At 41.6% G+C, this 21,927-nt stretch overlaps 1 protein-coding gene across 4 annotated transcripts in view; it reads right to left on the bottom strand.

Annotated features, from left to right (window-relative positions):
* pms1 (PMS1 homolog 1, mismatch repair system component) overlaps positions 1 to 21,927 on the bottom strand; it is a 128,883-nt gene that overhangs the window by 23,898 nt on the left and 83,058 nt on the right. For all 4 annotated transcript variants that reach the window (XM_085985873.1, XM_085985875.1, XM_085985874.1 and 1 more), the window contains 3 exons: positions 14,940 to 15,062; positions 13,305 to 13,451; positions 7,057 to 7,919 (listed from right to left, as the gene is read on the bottom strand). In XM_085985873.1, coding sequence (XP_085841999.1) covers positions 7,057 to 7,919; positions 13,305 to 13,451; positions 14,940 to 15,062 — 1,133 coding nt within the window. The remainder of the gene's footprint in view (positions 1 to 7,056; positions 7,920 to 13,304; positions 13,452 to 14,939; positions 15,063 to 21,927) is intronic.

Genomic DNA, 21,927 nt, shown 5'->3' on the forward strand with positions numbered 1-21,927 from the left:
CGTGAAATTCTTACGTCTGGTAAAAGCTTTCAACAGCGTAAGTTTTAAAAACAGAAAAATAAAATTTTATCAATAAATTATACATTTAAAAACCTGTGAAATAAGGTAAGTTTATTTTTAGCCCCTTTAAAACATGTAAATTTATTTTTCAAAAATAAAATTTTTGTTTTAAATATTTAATTAAATGCCATTTTAATTTATTTTAAATATGTGATTTTTTACATTTATTTATTTGAAATGTAGAGGTATTTTTTGGGGTATACCCATTCATACTTATGGGGTTTCTGTACATACAGAATCCCCAGAAGAATCAATGGGGATCCCCTTCCATCATTCGATGGGCTGGCCCACGTGATTCCAGGGCGCTTGCGAGCCACCGGCGCCCCAGAATACGCGGGCCTCTTCCTGTGGGTACCCGGAGAGGCCCAGGACTGCAAATCTCCATACCTCCCAGACCACCAGGTACGTGGGCATTTTATTTGCAGGTTGGAGGCATTTCACCATGGGAAGCCTCCGACCACAAATTCAGGGCCTCAGTATTCTTGGTGAAATAATCTATGCAGCTGAATACTGTATCAAGAAAAAAGGAGAGCAGGGAAAAGGAGAAAGGGAGAGACGGCTTAAAAAAAGAGCTGCTGAACACAAGGCACACACACTTCAGATCTCTGCATAAGCACCAGTCTCTGCAGATCACTGTCCCAATTCACTTTATTAAAAATGTTCACTTTGTTTCCTATAGCATTGCCCAGGTCCTCTGGCTCAACTCCTGGCCCACGCCTGTGAGCAGTGCCATGAGAAATCCCCCAGTGTTGTGAAATATCATCTGCACGACAAACAGTTCATTTTAACTATACCAAGATGCCTCGATCTCATTTGCTTGTATATCACTGGATCATTAATATCTCATGTAATTCACAAGATCATTACGGATGAGGAAGGCCATTCAGCCCATCTTAATTCATCCTCTGGATGGAACCTCATGTCCCCCGCCCCCCAATTGTAGGTGGTAGAGGTCGCAGGTTTGGGAGGTGCTGTAGAAGAAGCCTTGGCGATTTGCTGCAGTGCATCATGAGCATAATATACATTGCAGCCATGGTGCCCTGGTGGTGGAGGGATTGATGTTTAAAGTGGTGTATGGACTGCCGAGTCCTGGATGGTGTTGAGCTTCTTGAGCATTGTTGTAGCTGCAGCTATCCAGGGAAATGGAGAGTATTCCATCACACTCCTGACTTCTGCCTTGTAGGTGGCAGAGGGACTTTGGGGAGTCAGGAGGCAAGGCAGAATACCCAGCCTCTGACCTACTCTTGTAACCATGGCATTTATGTGGCTGGTCCAGTTGAGTGTCAATGGCGATCCCCAGGATGTTGATGGTGGAGGATTCAGCGATGGTAATGCAGTTGAATGTCAAGGGGCGGAGGTTAGACTCTCTCTTGTTGGAGATAATCATTGCCTGGCACTTATGTGGCGTGCATGTTACTTGCCACTTATCGGCCCAAGCCTGAATGTCGTCCAGGTCTTGCCGCAAGCAGGCACAGACTGCTTCATTATCTGAGGAGTTGTGAATGGAATTGAGCACTGTGCAATCATCAGCTAACAGCCCCAATTCTGACCTAATGATGGAGGGAAGGTCATTGATGAAGCAGCTGAAGATAGTTGGGCCCACAACTCTGTCCTGAGGAAGACCTGCAGCGATGTCCTGGGGCCGAGATGATTGGCCTCCAACAACCACAACCATCTCCCTTTGTGTCAGATATGACTCCAGCCAGGAGAGATTTCCCCCTAATCCCACTGACTTCAGTTTACTGGGGCTCCTTGGTGCCACATTATATAATACATCATGTGATCCCTTATAAAACAGCATGTCCTCTGACTCACTACCAGGGAGAGATGCTAGTCATACATGTACATGCTTGCAACCTATCCAAACCTCACAAGTGCAATGAGGAGCAGTTCCGTTAATTGGGACGTCATACCCTCCTGACAATTTTTGACAAATAAATTACCCAGTTAGCAAATCTCATCTGGGCTAGTTGGTCGAGGTATTATGGTTTTTGAGGGGGGGGGCGCGGCGGAAAATAAAAACTGCTACTGATCACTATCCAGTGATTCCTGCCGGAATGTGCACATATGGATATCAGATGAGGATAGGTTAATGCTCAACTGTGATGTTCCCCATTGTCAAATATGCTGTCAACAGTCACTGTCTTAAGGCTCACATATGAGGAAGTCATTTGGGTAAGTCACTGGAGGCAACTGGTGTCTATGGATAGATATCCCAATGTGAGACGGTGCCTTCAGGAGAGGAGTGAAGAAAATTAGAGAGGGGAGAACCTGCCACAGACTGTGTTAATAAAAAGTGGGGTTTTATATCTTGGGATAAGTGACCGCACATTAAAATTTAAAATGAGCTAGCAGGGCTTCAACCTACAGGTGGTAACAGATTAATGTCAAAGCTGAGTGGTGGAGCCAGTGGGGTCAGGGGGCGGGGTCATAGCTAACCCCCAATTACTTTGAGGTCAGCCAATTTTGTATGTCAGGACTTGGCCAAAACAGGCTGCAAATAAATTTACTCACTTAACTTTTAAATTACTGTGGTGTTGCAGTTTTGAGTCTGACATGAACGGCAACATGTCATTGGAGGACATCGTCGTGGCTATGCTGTGCTAAATCAGACAAATCTGGAATTCAATCCCCTTCCCCTCCCACCCCACAACAATCTTTAGACCGCAGCTCTGCCCCTCTTAAAGATGTCCAGTGTTGTACAGTGATTCAGAGTACAACTCGCATTATGAATTTAGAAAGCCTTTCCACACCCAGATTTATTTTGGGGGGGATGGGGGAGAGGGTAAGAAAGAGAAAAAAAAGTTGTTTCACAATATAGAAAAAATTAAAAAAATAGTTGTGCAAAGAAAAAATACCTTTTACACTTAGTTACTAAAATTTGTCAGTGTTTCAGTAGTCACTGGACCTTAATGTGCAGATTTCAGTAGTCACTGGACCTTAATGTGCAGATTTCAGTAGTCACTGGACCTTAATGTGCAGATTTCTGGCTTACATATTGGATCTAGTTCTGGGGAATAAGCCAGAGCAGATAAAAGGAAGTAAAAGTAGGGGAACGTATAGGCAACAGTGGCCATAATATAATACGCTTTAAGATGACAATAGAGAAGGACAAAAACCAAGTTAATGGATTGGAGAAAAGCTGATTTTGAGGGTCCGAGAATAGAACTTGGGAAGATAAAATGGGCAAGAATATTGGCAAACAACGATGTAGAATGACAATGGGAAACATTTAAAATGGTGTTCAACAGAGTGCAGGAAAATATATTCAGCTAAAAGGAAAGAACAAACTAAACACTAATGAGATTCCATGGATGAATAAAGACATAAGGAAACAATTGAGGGTAAGGAAAGAAGCATACATTAAGTACATAGATAGCAGAGGAGTGCATGATAAGAGTGAATAGGAGAGAAGTCAAAAAAATAATTGGGAAGGCAAAGAGGAACTATGAAATTAAATTATTAAGGAACAAAAATAGTAAAATATTTTACAGGCACATCAATATAAAAAGGAAGGTTGGGATGGGAATAGGGCCATTGAGAGATGGACAGGACAATTACACAGGTAATGATAGGGAGATGGCAGAAATATTAAATCATTATTTTGCTTTGATATTTACCAGGGAGATAGAACAGGTGGACATGACATTGGATGATGAGATAAGTAATAGAAACATAGAAAATAGGAGCAGGAGTAGGCCATTCGGCCCTTCGAGCCTGCTCCGCCATTCAATGAGATCATGGCTGATCATCCAAATTCAGTACCCTGTCCCTGCCTTCTCCCCATATCCCTTGATCCCTTTAGCCTTAAGAAATATATCCAACTCTTTCTTGAATATATTTAATGAACTGGCCTCCACCACCCTCTGTGGCAGAGAATTCCACAGGTTCACCACTCTCTGGGTGAAGAAATTCCTCATTTCAGTCCTAAATGGCTTACCCTTTATCCTTAGACTATGCCCCCTGGTTCTGGACTCCCCGGCCATCAGAAACATCCTTCCTGCATCTAGTCTGTCCAGGCCTGACAGAATTTTATAGGTTTCGATGAGATCCCCTCTCAATCTTCTAAACTCCAGTGAGTATACGACCAATCGACATAATCTCTCCTCATACGTCATTCCTGCCATCCCAGGTATCAGCCTGGTGAATCTTCGCTGCACTCCTTCCATGGCAAGAACGTCCTTCCTCAGGTAAGGCGACGAAAACTGCACACAATACTCAAGGTGTGGTCTCACCAGGGCCCTGTACAACTGCAGCAAGACATCCTTGTTCCTATACTCGATAGGTGCATTTAAAATAAAAAAAGGGGATATATTAAATAAACTAATTAAACTCAGGATAAAACCCCTGGTCCGGATGGATTGCATCAACGCATTTTAAAAGAATCTAAGGACAAGATAGCAGAGGCATTACTACACATATTTAATAATTTGTTAGAAAATGGTATAGTACCAGAGGACAGGCGGATAGCTAACGTAATGCCTGTATTTAAGGGGGAACATGTCCAGGGAATTATAGACCAGTCAGCTTAACATCGGTGGTAGGAAAAATAATGGAATCCCTACTAAAGGAGAGAATAGAAGAACATCTAGAAATGAAAAGTATAATAATGAATAGTCAGCATGGATTTCAAAAAGGGAAAATCTTGCTTGACCAACTTTATTGAATTTTTTTGAAGAGGTAACAGAGAGTAGACAATATAATGCAGAAGATGTAATTTATCTAGATTTTCAAAAGGCCTTCGATAAGGTACCCTATAATAGACTGATGAATAAGGTCAGAGAATGCAGAGTCAGGGGACAAGTAGCAGAATAGATTGCTAGCTGGCTTCAGGACAGAAAGCAGAGAGTGGGAGTAAAGGGTAGCGATTCACAGTGGCAGAAGGTAGGTAGTGGTGTTCCACAAGGATCAGTGCTGGAACCACTGCTGTTCACAGTTTACATCAACGATTTAGACCTAGGAATCAAAAACAACTTCTAAATTTGCAGATGATACCAAATTGGGGGGGGGGATAGTCAATACTGAGGAGGACTGCAACAAATTACAGAAGGACATTAATAAACTTGCAGAATGGCCATATAATTGACAAATGAAGTTCAACACAGACAAATGTGAGGTATTACATATCTGTAGGAAAAATAGGGAGGTCACTCATCACTTGGAGGGTAGGAGTCTAGGTGGGGTAGAGGAACAAAGGAATCTCGGAGTACAAATACACAAATCACTAAAAATTGCGCCACAGGTTAGCAAGGCCATTAAAAATGCAAACCAAGCACTAAGGTTTATTACTAGAGGGATAGAATTGAAAAGTAGGGAAGTTATGCTAAACCTGTATCGACCTTTGGTTAGACCACACTTGGAGTACTGTGTACAGTTCTGGTCGCCATATTATAAAAAGGATATAGAGGCACTGGAGAGGGTGCAGAGAAGATTTACAAGGATGATACCAGAAATGAGAGGGTATACATATCAGGAAAGAATGAACAGGCTGGGTCTCTTTTCTCTTGAAAAAAGGCTGAGGGGTGACCTAATAGAGGTCTTTAAAATTATGAAAGGTTTTGATAGTGGATAGAGAGAGAATGTTTCCACTTCTGGGGAAGAGCATAACTAGAGACCATCAATATAAGATAGTCACCAAGAAATCCAATAGGGAATTCAGAAGAAACTTCTTTACCCAAAGAGTGGTGAGAATGTGGAACTCGCTACCACAGGGAGTGGTTGAAGCGAATAGTATAGATGCATTTAAGGGGAGGCTGGACAAACATATGAGGAAGAAGGGAATAGAGGGTTATGCTGATAGATTTAGATGAGGAAAGACGGGAGGAGGTTCGAGTGGAGCATAAACACCAGCCAAGACTGGTTGGGCTGAATGGCCTGTTTCTGTGCCGTATATACTATGTCATTTATTTGGTAGTCTACATCATTAGTACTGTTCTATGGGGGGGAAATGAGGGGAACAGTAATTCTCTAATACATTGCCCGAGTGACCACACTTCATAAGCCTTGGTAGGTTATCCAACTATGGTGGCATCACAGCCACGCCTGATCCTATTCACATTAGACATGTACACACACACACTCCAGCAGGGTAGTCATGGGACAGCGATCAAGGGTGGTAACCTTTGCTTATTTTCCCCATCACGTAGGCATACAGACTCCAACTGTATTGCTCCCAGTGCTGCTGCAGCCAAGACTAGCAAACTCCGCATAGATCAGGGATTAAATCTGGAACCTTCTTGGTCTGTACGGATCAGCAGTGCATTTACCCAGTGAGTCACAAGAGAAGTTAGATTTTAGAGTTTTTAAAACTAAATCCAGCATGAATACTTGTTAGCTTATTCTTATACTCTATGCAATTTTTAACTTCCATTTTTTCCATTTTCCATTTTCTTCATTTCCTTCATTTAATGCATTTATCCATAGCTTCCTTTCCCCATCTTCCTATGGAGGTTGTAGTAATAGAAGACAAAGATATCTCCTTATATTTGAGTTGGACCAATTTTTAGTTTGGTACAAAATTAACAAAGCAGTACCGTCTCAAATAGTTCATTAATACTTGAATCATTTCATTACTTGGCTACATGAATTACCATGCAACAAAATTTGGTTTTATGAACACTATGAGACATAACAACTGCTGTAAGACCAGAGTTTCTCAAAAGAACAAAAGATAATAAATTTAGAATCAAAAAATGAGCTCAAAAGTACGACATATCTGGAAAATTTATAATCAGTCTTCATTATAAAGAAATATGTTTGAAAGGAAAAAGCGAATGGAAAATATAAGACATATAGCAAAACAATTAATTGCAGAAGTCTGGAGAAGATGCACATAATATATTTTAACAACAGTCTGTATGGCATCTCCAACATGCCAAAAAGAATTTTCCGCTTTATATTTCAAGAAGTAATGGGATTTACTCTCTGCACCCAATGAGTCACACAGAATGGAAACTATTGGGTTATGAGGTCAAAAGGTTTAATCTGGAAACTTACTTCTTTTTCTCATCCTCATTCTGATTTTTCCACATCTCTTCAAGTTTCATGCTGACATCTTGCAGATTAGCCCTTGGATTCTCTGCTAACAGTTTGGGTCGAGTTTCTTGTATGAAAAGGGCAGAGGCTGACAGAGACTTTCTGACAGCGCGATTGCTGATCAGGTCATATATTGTGATCTGTCCAATTTTATCCTTCACTACATTGGAAGATCTTTTATTTGGATCATTGGTTGGGCTAGTTTCAGTTGGTCTCTGCTGTTCGGTTTCATCACAAGTTATTTGTTTTTGACCTGCAATGTCTCTGGGTACTAAGAGCTTTACAGGTTCAAATATCTGTTCAGTAGAATCTTTCATCCTATGCCCCATACTCCAGTCATCAGCAGTTAGTTCAGCAGAATCTTTTGCAATTGAGATCTGTTCATTTAATGTCACAGGTGCCAGGGTTGGATTATTAGCATTTTCTAGACACTTTGCGTGGTTATCAGGCTGACTCGTTAATAGAATATGGTCATCATCTAGTGCAAATGCCACGTCCAATTCTGGGACAGTAATTGACAGCCTATTCTCAGAAGGAAGAGTTTTTTCCTGGGACTCAGTCTGAGCAATGTTACTAACAAAGCTCCCCTTTTTATTAACAGCCACATGAAAAACATCATTAGAAAAAGTGACGTTTTGAGGATAAGCATTTATCGTGTCTGCAACTTGAGAAATTTCTGGTGCTGTTAAGATACCAGAGTTATTTGCCTCACTGTTGCGAACAAATCCAGTTTCTTTCAAACATTCAGAGGATGATTCATCAGTTCCAGTAAGTTGTCCATAAACTGAAATCAACACCTTCTCAATCACAAATAAGATGGCCTCCTGGTGACAGAAAAATTATTGTAACATTTTAAATAGAGCATCGATTTTAATTTTCCTTCAAGAAAAATGTTTGAGATATTATTAATACAGATTATGCTTTGATTAGTCCCAGAAAATTAAAATAAAAGCAACATAAACATCTCAGGGGTGGTTCTGCTGCACAGGACGGGAGGGAAAAGAGGGGTAGAGCTATAGTAATAGGGGATTCTATTGTAAGGGGAATAGATAGGCGTTTCTGTGGCCGCAAACAAGACTCCAGGATGGTGTGTTGCCTCCCTGGTGCAAGGGTCAAGGATGTCTCAGAGCGGCTGCAGAACATTTTGGAAGGGGAGGGTGAACAGCCAATTGTATTGGTGCATATAGGTACCAACAATATAGGTAAAAAACGGGATGAGGTCCTAAAAGCTGAATATAGGGAGTTAGGGGGTAAATTAAAAAATAGGACCTCAAAGGTAGTAATCTCAGGATTGCTACCAGTGCCATGTGCTAGTCATAGTAGAAATAGAAGGATATTTCAGATGAATACGTGACTAGAGGAATGGTGCAAGGGGGAGGGATTCAAATTCCTGGGACATTGGAATCGGTTCTGGGGGAGGCGGGACCAGTACAAACCGGACGGTTTGCACCTGGGCAAGGCCAGCACCGATGTCCTAGGGGAAGTGTTTGCTAGTGCTCTGGGGAAGGGTTTAAACTAAAATGGCAGGGGGTTGGGAACCGGAGCAGGGAGACAGAGGAAAGGGATACAAGGATAAAAGCAAAAGATAGTAAGGAGAACAACAAAAGTGGCAGTCAGAGAAATCAATGGTTTAAATCAAACATGGTCACAGTAAATAATAATTCTAAAAGGTCTAAGAGCGTTAAAAAAATAAGCCTGAAGGCTTTGTGTCTTAATGCGAGGAGCATTTGTAATAAGGTGGATGAATTAGCTGCGCAAATAGAGGTAAACGAATATGATTTGATTGGGATTATGGAAACATGGCTCCAGGGTGGCCAAGGCTGGGAACTCAACATCCAGGGGTATTCAATATGCAGGAAAGATAGGCAAAAAGGAAAGGGAAGTGGGGTAGCATTGCTGGTTAAAGAGGGGATTAACACAATAGTAAGGAAGGATATTAGCTCTGATGATGTGGAATCTGTATGGTAGAACTGAGAAATACATAGAAACATAGAAGATAGGAGCAGGAGTAGGCCATTCGGCCCCTCGAGCCTGCTCCGCCATTCAATGCGATCATGGCTGATCATCTAAATTCAGTACCCTGTCCCTGCTTTCTCCCCATACCCGTTGATCCCTTTAGCCTTAAGAAATATATCCAACTCCTTCTTGAATATATTTAAGGAATTGGCCTCTACTGCCTTCTGTGGTAGAGAATTCCACAGGTTCACCACTCTCTGGGTGAAGAACTTCCTCCTCATTTCTGTCGTAAATGGCTTACTCCTTACCCTTAGACTGTGACCCCTGGTTCTGGACTCCCCGACCATCGGGAACATCCTTCCTGCATCTAGTCTGTCCAGTCCTGTCAGAATTTTATAAGTTTCAATGAGATCCCCTCTCATTCTTCTAAGGGGCAGAAAACGTTAGTGAGAGTGGTATATAGACCCCCAAACAGTAATGCGGAGGTTGGGGGTGGCATTAAAAGGGAAATTAGAGAAGCGTGCAATAAGGGCACAGCAGTTATCATGGGTGACTTTAATCTACATATAGATTGGGCTAACCAAATTAGTAACAATACTGTGGAGGAGGAATTCCTGGAGTGTATACGGGATGGTTTCCTGGACCAATATGTCGAGGAACCAACTAGAGATCAGGCCATCTTAGACTGGGTATTATGTAATGAGAAAGGATTAATTAGGAATCTTGTTGTACGAGGCCCCTTGGGTCGGAGCGATCTTTAAGATGGAGAGTGAAGTAGTTGACTCAGAGACTAGGGTCCTGAATTTAAATAAAGGAAACTACGATGGTATGAGGTGTGAGTTGGGTAGGATTGATTGGGGAATGTCACTCATAGGGTTGACGGAGATTGGCAATGGCAAACATTCATAGACCGCATGGATGAACTACAGAATTTGTTCATCCCTGTTTGGCATAAAAATAAAACAAAAAAGGTGACTCAACCATGGCTAATAAGGGAAATTAGAGATAGCATAAGATCCAAGGAGAGGACATATAAATTGGCCAGAAAAAGCAGTAAACCTGAGGATTGGGAGCAGTTTAGGATTCAACAAAGGAGGACAAAGAGATTAATTAAGAAGGGGAAAATAGAGTATGAGTGTAAGCTTGCGGGGAACATAAAAACTGACTGTAAAAGCTTTTATAGATATGTGAAGAGAAAAAGATTGGTGAAGTCAAGCGTAGGTCCCTTGCAGTCAGAATCAGGGGAATTTATAAATGGGGAACAAAGAAATGGCAGACCAATTAAATACATATTTTGGTTCTGTCTTCACAAAGGAGGACACAAATAACCTCCCAGAGATGTCGGGGAACATAGGGTCTGATGAAAGGGAGGAACTGAAGGAAATCAGTATTTATAGGGAAATGGTGTTAGGGAAATTGACGGGATTGAAGGCCGATAAATCCCCAGGGCCTGATAATCTACATCCTAGGGTACTTAAGGAAGTGGCCCTAGAAATAGTAGATGCATTGCTGATCATCTTCCAACATTCGATGGAATCTGGAACAGTACCCATGGATTGGAGGGTAGCTAATGTTAGCCCACCATTCAAAAAAGGTGGTAGAGAGAAAACGGGGAATTACAGACCAGTAAGCCTGACATCGGTAGTGGGGAAAATGCTAGAGTCCATTATAAAGGATGCAATAGCAGAGCACTTGGAAAACAGTGACAGGATCGGACAAAGTCAACATGGATTTACAAAAGGTAAATCGTGCTTGACTAATCTACTGGAATTTTTTGAGGATGTAACAGGTAAAATAGATAAGGGAGAACCAGTGGATGTGGTGTATTTGGACTTTCAGAAGGCTTTCGATAAGGTCCCGCATAAGAGATTAGCGTGTAAAGTTAAGGCACATGGGATTGGGGACAAGGTATTGACTTGGATAGAGAACTGGTTGGCAGACAGAAAGCAAAGAGTTGGAATAAACGGGTCTTTTTCCGCGTGGCAGGCAGTGACTAGTGGGGTACCGCAGGAATCGGTCCTTGGACCCCAGCTATTCACAATATATATTAATGATCTAGACAAGGGAACTAGATGTAATATCTCCAAGTTTGCAGATGACTCAAAGCTGGGTGGGCGTGTGTGCTGTGAAGAGGATGCCGAGAAACTCCAGTATGATTTCGACAGGTTGGGTGATTGGGCAGAAGCATGGCAGATGCAATATAATGTGGGTAAATGCGAGGTTATCCACTTTGGTGTCAAAAACAGGAAGGCAGATTATTATCTGAATGGCAATAGATTGGGAGAAGGGGAAGTGCAAAGAGACCTGGGTGTCCTTGTGCACCAGTCGCTGAAGGTAAGCATGCAGGTGCAGCAGGCGGTTCAGGCGGCAAATGGTATGTTGGCCTTCGTAGCGAGAGGGTTTGAGTACAGGAACAAGGATGTCTTGCTGCAGTTGTACAGGGCCTTGGTGAGACCACATCTTGAGTATTGTGTGCAGTTTTGGTTGCCTTATCTGAGGAAGGATGTTCTTGCCATGGAGGGAGTGCAGCGAAGATTCACCAGGCTGATACCTGGGATGGCAGGAATGACGTATGAGGAGAGATTGTGTCGATTGGGCTTATACTCACTGGAGTTTAGAAGAATGAGAGGGGATCTCATTGAAACTTATAAAATTCTAACAGGAGTGGACAGACTAGATGCAGGAAGGATGTTCCCGATGGTCAGGGAGTCCAGAACCAGGGGTCACAGTCTAAGGATAAGGGGTAAGCCATTTAGGACAGAAATGAGGAGGAATTTCTTCACCCAGAGAGCGGTGAACCTGTGGAATTCTCTACCACAGAATGCAGTAGAGGCCAATTCATTAAATATATTCAAGAAGGAGTTGGATATATTTCTTAAGGCTAAAGGGATCAAGGGATATGGGGAGAAAGCAGGGACAGGGTACTGAATTTGGATGATCAGCCATGATCTCATTGAATGGCGGAGCAGGCTCGAGGGGCCGAATAGCCTACTCCTGCTCCTATCTTCTATGTTTCTATGTTTCCCTGCCCAATTTTAACTCCGGGACAGTTTTCGGTTTCAGTTGAATTCTCACGTGCTGCAGCCAAAAACAGGCCGGGGGTATTTTAACCCCAGGCCTCATTATAGGCTCTCACCGAATTGGCTGACCCAATGGGAAACCCGCACACTTCCAGGCTGAAATTTCCAGCAGGTCTGCCAGAGGCAGGACTGCACCTCTTAAAATGAGCTTGCATTCATTCCTCTGTGGCTTGCTTTGCTTGCAAAGTGGTGGAAGAAGAATCTTCTCAGAAATGAGGAGGAGGCAGGCGCCAAGGTTCTCAGAAACCTCCCCGGAGGTGCTTCTGGAAGAGGTGAGGGAGCAGAGGGAACTTCTGTTTCCCAGCATTGCCAGAAGGGTTGTCAAACATGTTCTCCACCAGGCATGGAGAGATTGCAGAGGTTGACAGCTCCAGAAACATCACCTCTAGGACCTGGATACAGTGTAGGAAATGCTTCAATTATCTCACTAGAGTAGCAAGGATGAGTATTGCTCTTCATTTATCCTTCTCTCGCTTTCTATCTCTAGAAACCATGGCAGCAGTCCTTCACCCCCTCCAACCCCACCCAACAATTCCCTTCCTTCTTTCACTTCCGCCACCCAGTACAAGGACACACTAGACCAACCTCTCATTATCATTCCAAACACAGAATCACCTCTTCCTTGTTATTTTCACACCAGATACTAGCACCATTCTCCTCTCATTTGATGGACTTTGCAGAATCAGCAACTTCTCTCAGGACTCCTTTCTCGCTTTGTACTCCTGACACTTGCTTCCTATTCAACACTACCAGCTTGCATCTTCACCCCATCAGCATACAAACTACCAGCTCAAGCCCCACACATGTGCATTCCTTTTCAGTAGCCACTCACTAACTCTCGTTCTCTCTTTCTGCAGGACAAAATGGTGCACAATAATCGTGAGAGGAGCAAGACCTGGGGGTGGACCAGCTAACCTTGTGATTGAGTGATCTGGAGCATGCAAATTTATGGGCCTGCCAGGACTTTCCCCATTGGGCATTTTGAGGCTAGGGACGTCACTGAACGAGGTCCCTGACAATTATTTGTACCCCATCAGATGAACATGGACAATGCTCAATTTAGTTTAAATATATTTTACAAGTTCCATTTCAATAATAAACATCTTCATTGACATATTATTTAAAGTATTAATAACAACCCAATAAGAAAGACATTTTTAAAGTGCGTCTCACCTTGTTATGAAGCATTATTTGGGTTTTATCTGGTGTTAAATTAACATCTACAGCTGAAGCTGGAACCAAGATATTCAAGAAGAAAATTGGATAACGAATATGTGAAGAATCCTTCTGGGATTGAGAGCTGTAGTACTGTCGAACCAACTGAAAAATTTATGCAAAAAGAAATTTTAAAAATATCTTTACAGGACAGAGTAAGATTGTCTTTGAGTTTTACTTTGTCTTTGAGTTTTAATTTAGCAGAAAAGTAGTGAAAATCTTTAAGCTGAAGTAGATTTGTATTTATTTTAAAGTGCTGACTTTTCCCTTGTCTTAGCCTACTTAAACATTTAGTAAAGAACTATTCAAAATCTGTCTTTTCAACATGCTTCATTAAAATAGTCCAACAACTGGAACAAAGTCTAGATGTCAAAATTCAGTCTAAATATTGCCACCCATGTGCAAATTAAGTTAGGTGTACTATAGAACGGTCCTCTTCATCCAAAAACATTACAGTAATTATAATAACGCTGCAATATAAAGATGAGAAGGCTGGATTCTCAGTTTTAAGAACCAGCCTTCTCATCTTTGCAAACAAACTGCATACAATCTATTTATTAATAGGTTGCAGATTATTACAGCTAAATGTTAAAACCCAATCAGATCACCGCAGGTTGGATGACACAGATTCCATAATGATTGAAAATTTACAGCATGAATGTCATATTGCAGTCTTTAATGGTTTAAATGTAGTGTCTTTTTAAATAAAAATGATCCAATAATGAATGAGATAATTCATGTATAACTAGGTATTGACCACCCCACTGCTTTGGCACAAAATGAAGCAAGACTACTAAAACAAAAATCACTGCTGTCATGATAAAATCCTGGTATGCAAGTTCCCTCTTATTATCCAATTAGTTTATTCTAAAATTTGTGTTGGATTACATTATCTGCATGAACATTTTATTCTTTCTACATGGTAAGGTACAATAATTTATGAAAATACACCTATCAGAGATACAAAAAATATCTTCTAATTAAATTCTACCGGAGCCAGACTGAAGCTACAATACCTGTTACAGAAATATTAAGCAATCTCACATCTGACTCAGTTATTGTTTTCACAACTAGACAGATTTCTACTGCAGTAGCCTTCAGGGAGAAGTTTAGAAACCGCAGCCAATTAATTTCAAAATTGGAGGGGAATGCCACAGCTCCAAGAAAATATAAGATGCAGCATGCAATTTTTATGCCTATTTGTAACGCATAACCAATTCATTATGTTTTTCTAATTGTAATTCTAAAAATTAATTACTGCAATTACTGTTACTTCTTGCTCAGGTAAATGTTGGATAAAGCCAATATGTGACAGACTGAAAATCACAGTAACTCAATGATAACCGAGAAGTGTCAACCATCACCGTGCCAACACCTGCCCTTTTGCTCCCTATAAGTAGTCACGGAAATAATACAAAAGACATGATTTGATCCCAAGGTTCATCATACATATAATAATGCCCTACCACAACATAAAACAAGGTTGTTTGAACTGAGTTATACTAAGGTAATAAAATGTCTTTACGGTAAAGTACATTTATTGCATTCTAGGAAAACAGGTAAACACAAGCATCAATAAAGTTATTCATCTACCTTTAATATTTCCTTGTGTTGAACAGGTCTGGAATTAACAGAGATGAAACTTCTGTCAGGGCTGGCGAGACTCGTCGAAGAGGGATTAGAACCTGGCTTGGGAAGAAAACCGCTAAGGAAAATCTGTAAATACCAGCAAAAAAAATCCAAATTTAACAAATGTTTAGGAGGGCAACATGGTGTTTTGACACTCCAACTCACGCTACAATAGAGTGAAAGAACACAGGTTTGGCCCTGTGACTGTCCATGGTGAGTTACCTGAATCAAATGTACCACCATGGGGACCCGGAAGCAAAGCCCTGGACCCTTCGCTGGAGGAGGTAAACAAAAAGCTCTGAGGGCAGTCATCTCTGGTCACTCGTGTACATTTTAGCAGCTAGGTTCAGAGTGGCATGGGAGAAGGTTTGCAGCTTCTCCTCTTGGACAGAAAATATGTGTTGTGAAAAGAGACTCCACAAAGGGAAAAGGAAGAATGTCAAAATATTGTACTCCTGTAATTTAAACTATCCTGCAATACTGTTGGTTACTATATTTGCAAATAGTTGCTTGCATCGCAATACAGAATTAAGAGGTTATTGATAACTCAATTTTACATACAAGAAATACAATTTTAATTTCCATGAAGATACTACTGCTCTACATATATCCCAATAGGTTTTCTCCAATACTATTCTGCTGCATGTCGACACTATCTGAAAATGAATAATCTATTTATTGTGCAAATCAGTACTATTCTACATTATCTAATCTAGTAGTAATTACCACATCTTTCCGCCATGTGACTGAAGGCTGGAATGTATGTAAGGCAAAGGGTACAGGCAAACACTATTTACTGAATAAACATGAAGGTCAGCAAGAAAACATGTCAGAAGTGATAAATTAGATTTTATGAACCAATGGGTTACAATGTGACCGATACATTCACTGTGAAAGATTTTTTTTTAAATAACAGCTGGACTGTCATTTTCTGGCCTGCATTAACTGATTCTGTTCAAAATGACCTCCCCCCTGCTCTTCATCTTTCCCTCTGAGAGCCACTCTGGCTTCACACTTTATACATGTTGTTTTCGTTCTGGTTGGAAAAACAAAACAAATGTTTCACTTAATTTTTGTTTTACAGGTTGCTGTAATCATAGAATTTCCTTTAAACGTAAAGATGGCAAATTAAGGTGTTACTAAAATAAGTTGCCTTATACTTATTTTTATTATATATAAAAACTGAACAGCTAGTATAAAAGCTCACTCAATCTGCAATTTTGGATTTAAAAAAAGGGTTGCCCTGTTCGATCCCTGGGCATGTTACAAACCTACTTAGACATCTGGGCAAGTAAAAGCACTCTGGGACATTGTGAGCAAGTGCCAACCAAATGAGTTGGTCGGAGTTGCTGAACTCTACAAAAAATCTGAAACAAATAATCACAAAACATAACCAGCAGCAGTTATGAACACTGGAGTGTTTTCAAAACTTGTTGAATAAAATATTAATTTTTACAAAAAACCAACACGTGTCCAGATAGTGTTCTGCAGGTTTGAAATGTTGAGTCTTTCTGTTGTAAGAATAGATAGAGAATATTTAAGGATTTGCAGGACAACCAGCTTGGTGGCCAGAGAGAACTCACTGTTTCAGGTTGGCCACTGATTCAAGACATTTGTGAACATCAACATCTTTCTCTAATTTCTCTCCTATCTCCACTTATGTCCTCTCCGAGCTCTTCTCATCATTGAGACCCACCTCCTGCTCTCTATTCCAGTTAAACTGCTGACCACCCAAGTTCCCTTCCTAGCCCCCACGTGAGCGGATATTGTAAACAGTTCCCTCTCCTCAGATACTGTCCCCCTCCTTTACAAATCTGCCTTCATCACCCCGCTTCTCAAAAAACCCACCCTTGACCAGTGTTCTTGCAAACACTGCGCACCACAAGGAAAGCTTAGGACCTAACCGTGATCTCACTCCCTCCCCAATTGTGTGACAGCCCAGCAGCTGATCTCGCTACATGTCATCGGTGGACAGTATCTGGGCTGCAGGATTTTCTGCCACTTTCCCCCCAACATCCTACCTGGAATTGGTGTGAAGTTGGCCAGCAGGATTTAAATGAGGCCCAGGTGTTAAAATCAGCTGGGTGTCATTCTGCTGTGGTGGGCGGGAAATTAAGCCTCCAGTAGTAGTTCTTCTTAGGCAGTCCCTCGGAACTGAGGATGACTTGCTTCCACACTAAAAAGGAGTTCTCAGGTGACTGATGAGCCCAATGCGGGACCTACAGTCTCTGTCACAGGTGGGGCAGACGGTGGTTGAAGGGGCGGGTGGTTGGGGTGCTTGGGTTGACGTGCGCTCCTTCCACCGTTTGCGCTTGGCTTCCGCTTGCTCCCAGCGAAGAAACTCGAAGTGCTCGGCGCCTTCCCGGATGCTTCTCCTCCACTTTGTGACTTTGTGCAGTCTTGGGCCAGGGATTATGCAACTGGATCCTGGACTTCCTGTCGGGCAGACCCCAGGTGGTGAAAATAGGCAGTAACTCCTCCTCCACACTGATCCTGAACACAGGAGCTCCCCAGGGTTGTGTGCTCAGCCCCCTTCTGTACTCCCTGTTTACTCACGATTGCGTGGCCACGCACAACTCCAACTCCATCATCAAGTTTGCTGATGACACTACCGTTGTAGACCTGATCACAGATGGCGATGAGACAGGCTACAGGGAGGAGGTAAGAGCCCTAGGAGAATGGTGCAAGTACAACAACCTCTCCCTCAACATCAGCAAAACAAAGGAGATGATCGTGGACTACAGGAAGCGGCAGGGGGAGGGACACACCCCAATCTACATCGAAAGGACTGAGGTGGAGAGGGTCAGCAGCTTCAAATTCCTGGGTGTATTCATTACGGAGGACTTAACGTGGTCCCATCACATCGACGTCGTAACCAAGAAGGCATGCCAACGCCTGTCCTTCCTCAGGAAACTGAAGAAATTTGGAATGGCCCCCCAGATTCTCACCAACTTCTACCGTGTGCACCATCGAGAGTATCCTGTCCGGCTGCATCACTACCTGGTATGGCAACTGCACCGCCACAGACCGCAAGGCTCTACAGATGGTGGTGAAAGCTGCACAACACACTATAGGAATTAAACTACCTGCTGTGCAGGATATCTACCTCAAGAGGTGCCGGAAGAAGGCCCTGAGAATCATTAAAGACGCGAGCCACCCCAGCCACAACCTCTTCGCCCTGCTCCCGTCCGGTAAGAGATACCGAAGCATACGGTCTCGTACCAGCAGGTTTCGAAACAGCTTCTACCCCCAGGCCATAAGACTCATGAACAAATAATTTATTAATATTTATTACTGTTGTTTTATTTATTATTACTGTATTTCTATTAGTATTTTTATCACTGTTATGCCATATTTATTCCAATGTTGGGAGGACTCGTAAAAATCAACATTTCATTGTGCAGTACACACGTCTGCTGCATATATGACAAATAAAATTGAATTGAATTGATTCCCAGGTGTTGGTGGGGATGTTGCACTTTTTCAAGGAGGCTTTGAGGGTGTCCTTGAAGTGTTTCCTCTGCCCACCTGGGGCTCTCTTGTCGTGTCGGAGCTCCGAGTAGAGCGCTTGTTTTGGGAGTCTCGTATCGGGCATGCGGACGATGTGGCTCATCCATCAGAGCTGATCGAGCGTGGTCAGCGCTTCGATGCTGGGGATATTGGCCTGGGCAAGAACACTGACGTTGGTGCGCCTATCCTACCAATAGATTTTCAGGATCTTGCGGAGGCAGCGTTGGTGGTACCTCTCCAGTGCTTTGAGGAGCCTGCTGTACATGGTCCATGTCTCTGAGGCATACAGGAGGGCGGGTATCATTACTGCAGGATTACTCCAGTGTGGTTAAACCCGCTGGCACTTAATCCAGGCCTTTATTTTTATATAATTTTAACGTATCTTTGGAAAGTTATGTAATAATACTTTATTAAAATGTTACACTAATGAGCTAATTTTGGTATGTATCCAGTACTGAGATGACACATGGTGTACTAGAAAGATGAGCTTGTTTAACTTAATACAATTTTGAGTTTTTTGGTACTGAATTCAGTGGAGTTGGCATGCCCATTTTGTGTGTCAAGGACACCCTCAAAGCCTCCTTGAAAAAGTGCAGCATCCCCACTGACACCTGGGAATCCCTGGCCCAAGACCGCAAAAAGTGGAGGAGAAGCATCCGGGAAGGCACCGAACACCTCGAGTCTCTTCGCCGGGAGCAAGCGAAAGCCAAGCGCAAATCAACCCAAGCACCCCACCCATCCGCTCCTTCAACCACCGTCTGCCCCACCTGTGACAGAGACTGTAGGTCCCGCATTGGACTCATCAGTCACCTGAGAACTCATTTTTAATGTGGAAGCAAGTCATCCTCGGTTCCAAGGGACTGCCCAAGAAAAAGACGACGACTAGAAAGATGAGCTTGTTTAACTTGATACAATTTTGAGTTTTTTTGTACTGAATTCAGTGGAGTTGGCATGCCCATTTTTTCTGTTACCTACCCACCCTGAGGAACACTACTCGAGCTCTCTCCTTGCCTTTTAAACTTCACTCTTAATTTTTTTAAATCCTGCAGTTAAGAACTTTGCGAGTTTTCTCGCTACCTTTAAAGCCAAAAAATCCCGCAGTGTTGAACTTTATTGAACAAATCCTAGGGGGAAAAATTGTATAAATTGACAGTACTAAAGGTTAGAGGGCAATGTCAAAGGTTACACAGTCAGGTTGAGTTACAGTCAGGGTGAGTACTTTATAAAAAAAAAAAAAAATGAAACACAAATTCCAACTTAAACCACTGGAAGCTAAGTTTTATATTTATGCAGTCTCAAACCGCTGAAGAGAATAGGAAATAATATTTGAACTAATTGGAGTCTACACAATAAACATATTAGCGTTCACAATGATGAGAATGAGCGTATGGATTCTAAATTTATACTTGTAACAAAAAAAAAAGTCTCCACCAAAATTAATTTCAGGAGAAATTAGGCTCTTTAAAGTGGAATGGACTGCAGTTGGATTTAAGATTGTCCAACTGAAGACATTTAAAACAAACAAGGACATAGAACGGAACCAGAAATTATTTTTTCACAATGTATTATCTTTAAGGTATGCACAACATTGATTAAAAAAAATGCTGTTAGCCATTGAAAATATTTTCCTTAAATGCTGTGTGTACATAACTTGTCACTGTTCATTATTCTCCAATATACTTTTTTGGAAATAATTACCGAATTAAAAAAATAAATGGCAGGCTGCAATGTTTCCATAGTTATTTTAGCAATTAGTGAAGGTTCCATGTTACAGTCAGAACACATTTGTCAGTTCCTAATAACCTTCGCTCCAAGCTGCTAGGGTGCAAATGGACTGCTGTGTAGGTACATGTACATTGGCAGCTTAAGAGCACAATTTCTGGTGGGTGAGGGGTTGAAGCTGTAGCTTCATGAACAATTTTCTTAAACTTCTTCCTGTAAAAGCATCCAGAAACAGCCCATCACACAATCTCACCAAACATAAGTAGCTTCCAACACAATGGCCCGGAATTTGCGGTCAGCGGCGAAAAAACGGCACTCACCGTTCATTGCGCTTACAGCTTTTCGTGGGCCTTTGCGCGGCAACTTGTAATCATCGGGAATCCAAAACAGTGCAGTGCCCTCTACAGGGGATCTGGGGCCTGTGTGAACAGGCCAAGCAACAGCATGTCTCTTCAACCAATTAGATTGAAGAATCCTTACTGAGGCACACAGCGTCTAAATCAGGAAATGTAAGTTAGAATATTTAATTGTGTAAAATCATATACAGAGTGTGAAATAGAGGGAAAGAAAGATGTGATTAAGAGAGAGAGATAAAGGAGACAAAAATGTTTTATTTTAATTTTTATAGAATCTCCAACAATAATTAAAATCTGAAGGAATGAGACTCCATACTTGCAAAAGTAAATTTTCAGTGCCAGGAAGGTTGTTTGGAGAAGCCCCAAATTTTTCTGGCATGTTTAGTGCATATCTAGTAGATAGGTACCACAACTTCATGCCCTTCATGTTTTTTAATGCGGAGTCTCTCGGCGAGGTACCAGTGTAGCGAAGCTTGTGGAAGAGCAGGGCAACATGGACAGCAACGTCTTGATTTCCGCGTTTAACTGTGCATGTGCGGACTCTGGAAGTTGCTGTCCAATTTAGTCCATAATAATGGTGATGCGGCTAGCTTCACCGGTATTCTTACCGCAAAATCCGGGCCAATAGCTTTTCTAATTTTTGTAACTGATTATGAAATAATTTCAAATTTAAGATTGTAACATGGAAGATCACAAAATTAAATACTGGACTTACAAGAAGTTTTTATTTGATTTTGGCAGTGACATCGAGCTGCTTTAAGCTTTAAATATATTATAGGAAACAGGGAAGATGTTTAAAAAAAAACTAAGTTTCCTACGCCATAGAAAAAATTGTTTTCTTAATTCAGAGATACTCGCCCTTGACAAGGGCCACAATCCCAAGAAACCCCTATAAACCTAACGTAAAGAAATTTTTACCAAAAGAAATAATGCTATACGTACACACATCGATCATTACTGTAGGGTTTCTGCTGTTGGGTTTTTAAAATGTTAAATATGTTTTAAAAAGTCTAACAGTTTCTTTTAAAAGTTTAATTTGAAATTGTATGTTAGTCACTGCACTTAAAATCTTAATTAGTTTTTATAAATTCAAGCAAAATGGTTTAATGACATCAGAGTATTTGATGACAATGAACAGTAGAAAATGAAAATTGTTGTAGTTTTAAGAAATATGAATTTTTAACCAGCTATAGGTGTTCAGTAACAATGAAGAGCTTGCCATTCCAACTCTCAATTAAACAAAGGACTATATTTTGTTCCCCAAGCCTCTTTGAAAAACCCCAGCTACAGCATTTGATGTGATGAAAACCAATAACAATGGCAAGATATCGATGCAGAGTTGTGAAATCCTATCAGCTGGTAGC

This window comes from Somniosus microcephalus, chromosome 4 (genome assembly GCF_052327205.1).
Source record: "Somniosus microcephalus isolate GS21.2 chromosome 4, FLI_Smic_1.0, whole genome shotgun sequence".
NCBI lineage: Eukaryota > Metazoa > Chordata > Chondrichthyes > Squaliformes > Somniosidae > Somniosus > Somniosus microcephalus.